The 7,328-nt window shown below is 30.6% G+C and overlaps 1 protein-coding gene across 2 annotated transcripts; it reads right to left on the reverse strand.

Annotated features, from left to right (window-relative positions):
- Positions 1-1,090: 1,090 nt before the first annotated feature.
- On the reverse strand, positions 1,091-4,790 carry LOC111997004 (purple acid phosphatase 5). Of its 2 annotated transcripts, none has more exons than XM_065782587.1 (8): positions 4,590-4,790; positions 4,190-4,402; positions 2,684-2,795; positions 2,365-2,591; positions 2,121-2,259; positions 1,798-2,018; positions 1,598-1,719; positions 1,091-1,498 (listed from the first exon to the last, which is right to left on the reverse strand). In XM_065782587.1, exons 1-8 carry the CDS (start codon positions 4,761-4,763, stop codon positions 1,312-1,314), a joined length of 1,395 nt encoding a protein of 464 aa, XP_065638659.1. In that variant the 5' UTR covers positions 4,764-4,790; the 3' UTR covers positions 1,091-1,311. The 2 variants fall into 2 exon arrangements, with proteins under 2 accessions (XP_065638659.1, XP_023884815.1); XM_024029047.2 differs by lacking the exons at positions 4,190-4,402; positions 4,590-4,790 and adding exons at positions 3,068-3,280; positions 3,468-3,668.
- Between the last annotated feature and the right edge of the window lie 2,538 nt (positions 4,791-7,328).

Genomic DNA, 7,328 nt, shown 5'->3' on the forward strand with positions numbered 1-7,328 from the left:
AAGGGCAAGGATGCTTATACATGTGCCATTGAATTTTAGTTAATCTCTACAAGTTGGGTGCCTTTTAGTCACAGGATGGTAATGTTTACAGATTTCTTTCACCTCAAGACATTTGTAGCCCAACTACAACCACAAATGTTTAAAATTTGAAGCAATATTTAAAAATTGAATGCGTTATTGGTAATAGAGCCGTGGAATGGCGTGTAATAACTAATAAGTGTTATATAACGGTTTGTGGGCGTTGAGATGGTGAAATTTTTCCTAACAAGAAGCTGGATTACATTGCTATAACTGCCTTCAACTTCAATTACAGGACTGTGACCGATATTGACCAATGTCTGCCATGAATTTCTGAAATTTATTATTAATATGTAAATAAGAATTTTGTTTTATTTTTTACAATAAAATTTTAAAATTAGTGTGTTGTCCAATTTGATGTCAATTAAGTAAGAAAATAATAGCCTTGAGCATATTGCCATTGCGTAGACCTTGAAGACATGAAACAGAAAAGGGCCAAAAAAAGAAAAAGAAAAAAGAAGAAGCTTCAAACGTATAAGCAAGTGTAGAATTATGGCCCTTTGAATCTTTGATATTATAATTTTTGTATTATTTTGTGACTTTTTGAGGCGTTAGGCATTGTCCCAACCATTATACATGACATGAAACATAGCGAAACAAAACTTCTTAAAAAATTAGGACATGACATAGAGATATTAGCCTTAGAATTGGCCATTGCATAGACTTCAAGGATTGATTTGTTACTTTTGAAACTATATGGATTAATATGTTAATTATTGAAATAATAGGGTTTAAAATGTAATTTTCTTTGGGCTATGAGTTTAGTTTGTATTTTTTTTTCCTGAGAAGATTTTAGTTTATATTTGATCTGGATTGTAACATGACCTAATAGAGGAGTAATACTTATAAATGATAGATTTTTTAAGGTTTAGTTCATGAAAGAAAGGCTTGGGCCCATAGGCCCAAACCAAAGTAATGTTTTTAAGCTTGCTTTGTAAGCTTGAACTCACACATTTTTGTCTTTTACTATTTATTGACTTACTCTACATCAAACTTTTAATATTGAAACTCTTTCCCCAAGGTTATATTATGCAAAAACTAGTGCGATACATAGATAATATTGTAGTGTTTTATGTAAGATGATTTTGGAAACTAAAAAAAAAAAACTAGGAACATGGATAACTAAAAAAAAAAAACTACTCTAAAACCAAATTCATAATTCATTATTGCACCTAAATCCTAGACAAAACTAAAAAGAACCACCGAAAGTCACTTCAAAATCATAGTGATAGCTTAATTATGCTCTTCTTTTGGATAAGTATGTCTGTTGAAGAGCCAAACTGAATCAGCAGCAACGGCTTCATTATCTTCGTTACGGTGCCAAGTATAGTGGGCATGAGTGCTATTTTTTATCTCGAGAATTGCATGCCCAAAGCTTGCCTCTCTATATGCAGAATAATTTGGTTGTGGATCAACAAAACTGCACAAAAAATAATCATGTATAAAATAAGTACTGCTACTTAGTTTTATTTTAGTGGGTGATAGAAATCATTTTTAAGACTAAATGAATGAGACTCACCCAGAAGCAAGGCCTTCAATGTTACCTCCATCACCAATGGTTATGTACACTGGTGCAGAAGGGTCCTTTACTGGGGTGCTCAGTCCATTTGTTATGTTGTACTTCACATTCGATATGCGCTCCTACAATACATTAGAATGACTTAAAAATTGAATCATTGATTGACACAAATCTACTAAATGTAAATTAGAATAACTTACCGAGCGTTCATAGGAATGAACATGACCAGCAAATACTAGATCAACTTTGTGTTGAACAAACCAAGGTTCAAATGTCACTCTCATGGCTTCCCCTTCCATGTAATGGTAGCTGTTGCTATTATACCATGGTGAGTGCAGAAGAACAATTAGCCATGGAGTCTCAGCTCTATTAACCTTTGAGAGCTCTTTTTTAAGCCAAGTGTATTGAGGAGTGTATATGGCTGTAAAACAAGATATATATCGTCAATATCAAACTGCTTTATTTCAATAATTTTATCACTTTGTAGGTAATATCATATACAAATTGGAGGAAAATTTCTTACCAAATGCAGAGTATGAAGACAAGACAATGATGTGTGCAGATGCTCGCCTAATGGAATACCAAAGTGGCGATGTACTCTGTGATTCCTGATAGGGTGTGTGGTACCTATGCAAATACGGCTTGAAAGGAACATTTTCTTCCTGAAAAATTACATGAACAGGAACCATCATTAGTACCATCAAAAATCAACAATTAAAACCAGGATTATCTATACATTAGAAGGCAAACATTGATAAAGCTCTTACAATCTTTGGCGCAAAATCAAGCTCATGATTTCCAGCAGCCCAAATCCATGGTTGATATGCAGTACTCTTTTCTACGAACCGGCCCCATTCATCCCATCTCTCATTGTCATGGTTTGGGTGATCATCAGCATAAGAAAGATCTCCCACAAACAGCATAGCTTGGGCTTTTGGATTGGCCATATAATGCTTTAATGTCTCATAAGAGTCAAATGTTTGTCCCAAATCACCTGCACAATACACCATACACATGTCACATCTTATAGCTAGCTAGCACTAAGATCAACAATACAATTCATAATACGTAATTTTTGGTACTGACCGATAACGCCAAATGTGTATGGAACATCTGGCCCTATTTTTGGAGGAGTTGTGAAATGAAATTGACGAGCTGAATTACCTTTCCCGATCTCATAAAAGTATTTAGTGTCATACTGAGGAACAAGAATATAATCAAAATCATGTCAATTCCCAAAGAACTACTACAAGTATGGCCTAAAATGAATATATCTTGCTTAAGCAATGTAAAGCACGTAACATTTGCTAAATTGCTGCCATAGGCAATGTCAAAGTAAATCCAATCCACCAAGACTGATGGAATTGTTTTCTCAATGGGAAAAATAAATATAAATTCATATAAATACATTAGAAACACAATGCATGTATAGTATCCAAACATACTAAGACTTGAAAACCGATCACTTACTTCCAATCCTTTAATGGTAGCATGGTGAATGTAGCCAGAGTTATAATTATAGTATTTGTAAGTAGTGATTACAGAATGAACTGTATGCTTATGCTTGTGCTTGCCCTCTGCACCTGCAGCCCAATAAGACACAACATCTGGGTGTTTCATAACTGGTGTCACCCATGAAATGATCACTCCTCGCCCATCATAATCTCCTTGAGTTATATGAACCTTCACGTATAAAAAATCTTTTAGCTAACAAAAAATTAAAGGCACACCACATATAATTACATAAATATGATTTTTATTTCATATTTTAAGTATGAAAAAAAAAATTTCAATGCATGAAGAAGCTTTTTGATTGCTAAAAAAACATGAAAAATCAATAATAAAACATGAAAAAAGTTGATGATAATACCTGCTCTGGTGCATTGAAACCTGGAGGAGAAGGAAAAGTATCTTTCGGCAAGTCATCAGAGGCGTATAGTTTCCTAACATAAGGGCTTGTTTTCCCTCCATTGCACAAACCAATATTCAGCAACACAAACACCATAGCTACCATCCACAGTGCACCCATATTTTTGGAACCCATATTTGGGTTAGAGAGAGTGCAAGTTACGTGAACAGTGTATGTGTTGTAGAGCAAGGTATACGTGAACATGTATATGTGTGTATATATATATATATATATAATTATATAGAGCAAGTTCGAATAGTGATGACTAAGGACTCTAAAGTTTAGGAGTCTGAGATAACTGATAAGATTTTAAACTTTTCGAATTTTATAAGGAGATCACTTGTAAATCTCTAATACAGTTTGGAAATTGATTATGATGAGTTGTGAATTGGATCTCTTCAGAATATTTTTTTCTTCATAGAAAGTGTCTCTTCCTAATATTGTTTTGCTCTGTTTTTATTTCTTTTGATTTTTTTTTTTTTTTTTTTTTGCTTAAGCAATGTAAAGCACGTAACATTTGCTAAATTGCTGCCATAGGCAATGTCAAAGTAAATCCAATCCACCAAGACTGATGGAATTGTTTTCTCAATGGGAAAAATAAATATAAATTCATATAAATACATTAGAAACACAATGCATGTATAGTATCCAAACATACTAAGACTTGAAAACCGATCACTTACTTCCAATCCTTTAATGGTAGCATGGTGAATGTAGCCAGAGTTATAATTATAGTATTTGTAAGTAGTGATTACAGAATGAACTGTATGCTTATGCTTGTGCTTGCCCTCTGCACCTGCAGCCCAATAAGACACAACATCTGGGTGTTTCATAACTGGTGTCACCCATGAAATGATCACTCCTCGCCCATCATAATCTCCTTGAGTTATATGAACCTTCACGTATAAAAAATCTTTTAGCTAACAAAAAATTAAAGGCACACCACATATAATTACATAAATATGATTTTTATTTCATATTTTAAGTATGAAAAAAAAAATTTCAATGCATGAAGAAGCTTTTTGATTGCTAAAAAAACATGAAAAATCAATAATAAAACATGAAAAAAGTTGATGATAATACCTGCTCTGGTGCATTGAAACCTGGAGGAGAAGGAAAAGTATCTTTCGGCAAGTCATCAGAGGCGTATAGTTTCCTAACATAAGGGCTTGTTTTCCCTCCATTGCACAAACCAATATTCAGCAACACAAACACCATAGCTACCATCCACAGTGCACCCATATTTTTGGAACCCATATTTGGGTTAGAGAGAGTGCAAGTTACGTGAACAGTGTATGTGTTGTAGAGCAAGGTATACGTGAACATGTATATGTGTGTATATATATATATATATAATTATATAGAGCAAGTTCGAATAGTGATGACTAAGGACTCTAAAGTTTAGGAGTCTGAGATAACTGATAAGATTTTAAACTTTTCGAATTTTATAAGGAGATCACTTGTAAATCTCTAATACAGTTTGGAAATTGATTATGATGAGTTGTGAATTGGATCTCTTCAGAATATTTTTTTCTTCATAGAAAGTGTCTCTTCCTAATATTGTTTTGCTCTGTTTTTATTTCTTTTGATTTTTTTTTTTTTTTTTTTGGTTGGACTATAACGGATGGACAAAATTTCTCATCTTGCTATGTAAATAATAAAATTATGGCACACAAAAAAAATTATGACATATAATAAGAAAAATATATCTATATATATATATATATCATATCATATCATATTATATTATATATAATAAAAGTTGGACTTAGATGCCGTGGTGCAACCACATGGTTTCACCAAAATGCAAAAATTTTATTAAATTTTTAGATTTTTAAAGAACTAAAAAAGAATAGTATACTACCAGGACTCTAATTTATTCTTATCATTAAATAAAATTAGATTTACAACTACCAGGACTCTAATCATTAAATCAAATTAGATTAACATTATTTTTTATTTGTTAGGTCAATATACGGAATGGATATTAGAATGAACAAAAATGTTAAATAATGTAAATAAAAATTGATATTAACCTTTTGTTTTCTTCACTTTTTTATTCTATCTTATAGCTTCTTCTCTCTTTTTCTTTTTTTTCTTTTTCTTTTTTTCCTTTTTATGTTTTGTCACCATAGATCTCCGGATGGTCTTAATTTTCCAAGTGTATAAATTCTAGATGATGTTAATCTTCTTCTTTTTTTCACACAATCTTAATCTTCCGAGGAGAAAGAAAGAGGATAGATTAAGTTTGGAGTCCAAAAAAGAGAAACTACTTGATTCCTTATGAAAAGGAATTATACTTCTTCTCCACTAATTGGATAACAAATATCCAATATTCCAATCCTATCCTCTACTTTAATTTGGAAGATTATAAACTGTAGTTTAGATTTTCTAAACACATATTGAGCAATTCAACTACAAAGCATTTAAAAAACAAAAAACTACGAAACCGAAAGATCCCAGCCCTAAAGACATTTTTATAGTTCAATTGTTTCTCCATACCTTGAGAATTCTATATATGTTGTCTGTTGAAAGTCCTACTCCATATTATCATTAGTATTTCATCAGTTATCTTCATCCTTCTCTTTTTTCTTCCTCTCTAAACCTCATGTATAGACTACATGATTTTTTTTAATATTATTTTTAAGTAATTTTTTTTTTTATCTGCTAATTTATTTACTTTTTTTTTTTTTTGAGAAACTGGTAATTTATTTACTTACAATTCAATCTACTAATTTTGTTTGTTTTTGGTTTTACATTATGGTTCCAGAAGATTGTGGAGAAAAATCATTGAATGCGATTGAGGAAGAAGACAGGCTTCCCTTACAAGCATAACATCAGCAATTTTGTAGCAATACTCACACTCGAAAAAAGCCTCAAACTTATCCGGTAAACAAAACCATTAAATGGATTTGTTTTCAAATATTAATCTCTCTTTGTCTCTATATTTAATCTCGAAATAAGCATTGAACACACCCAAGAAAATATTATTTGCACACCACAAGGTTATCAAAGTTTATACTTTATAATGCTTAAACTATCACAATTTTTTTCTCTTTCACAAGGTACGACTTTAATTTCTTTAACCTTATTAAGATAATATGATATACTTTTTTCATGTATAGCCTAATTCTAGATTTAACCACATCATTGTGATTTTTGAATATATATATATATATATTATTCATTTACTCAATATTTCTCAAATTAATTATATGGTATATAAGTTGATGAGTAAAATCGTGCAACACACGGGACTTTAACTAATCATATATTATATAATAAAAGTTGGGCTTATAAGTTATGGTTGTGCCAAGTGGCTGTACAAAATTGAAGAAAAATCAAAGAATTTTTTTAAATAAAAATAAAAAATAAATATTATGTGTATCACTATATCCTATTATAATTAGGATTTCTAATTAACATGTTTGTTGTTATCCCATGAAAAAAAAATGGAATAAAAAGGTCATATTTTTATGGGTAGAATGAAAAAAAAAAATGTTGATATCAACATATATAATGTAAAAATAAAATTATAATGAAATGAAATAAAAAATAAAAATAAAAATAAAAACACGTGAATGACGCCATAAGAATATAAGATAGAATGTTTTTTTTTTTTTTTTTTAAATTTTTTTTAAGAAAATATATTGTTATGGTCCCATTTGACGTAAAATTTAAATCCTATTGAAAATGGAATTGTTAATCAATGTTTTATATTACCAAACTAAAAAAAAAAAAAAAGAATAAATAAAAAAGAAAGGTCATATGAAATTATGAATAGAATGAAAGGCAAAAACCAAAAAAAAAAAAAAAAAAAAA

The sequence above is a fragment of the Quercus suber genome, unplaced genomic scaffold (genome assembly GCF_002906115.3).
Source record: "Quercus suber isolate HL8 unplaced genomic scaffold, Cork oak 2.0 scaffold_306, whole genome shotgun sequence".
Classification (NCBI taxonomy): domain Eukaryota; kingdom Viridiplantae; phylum Streptophyta; class Magnoliopsida; order Fagales; family Fagaceae; genus Quercus; species Quercus suber.

What these genes read in the sequence shown, in the direction of transcription:
- LOC111997004 (XM_065782587.1), bottom strand. Translation starts at nt 4,763, where the DNA reads ATGGGTTCCAAAAATATGGGTGCACTGTGGATGGTAGCTATGGTGTTT. An exon ending in ATACACATTTGGCGTTATCG is followed by an intron (nt 2,592 to 2,683) that starts GTCAGTACCAAA and finishes TGTATTGTGCAG; the next exon opens with GTGATTTGGGACAAACATTT. An exon ending in TTGATTTTGCGCCAAAGATT is followed by an intron (nt 2,260 to 2,364) that starts GTAAGAGCTTTA and finishes GTAATTTTTCAG; the next exon opens with GAAGAAAATGTTCCTTTCAA.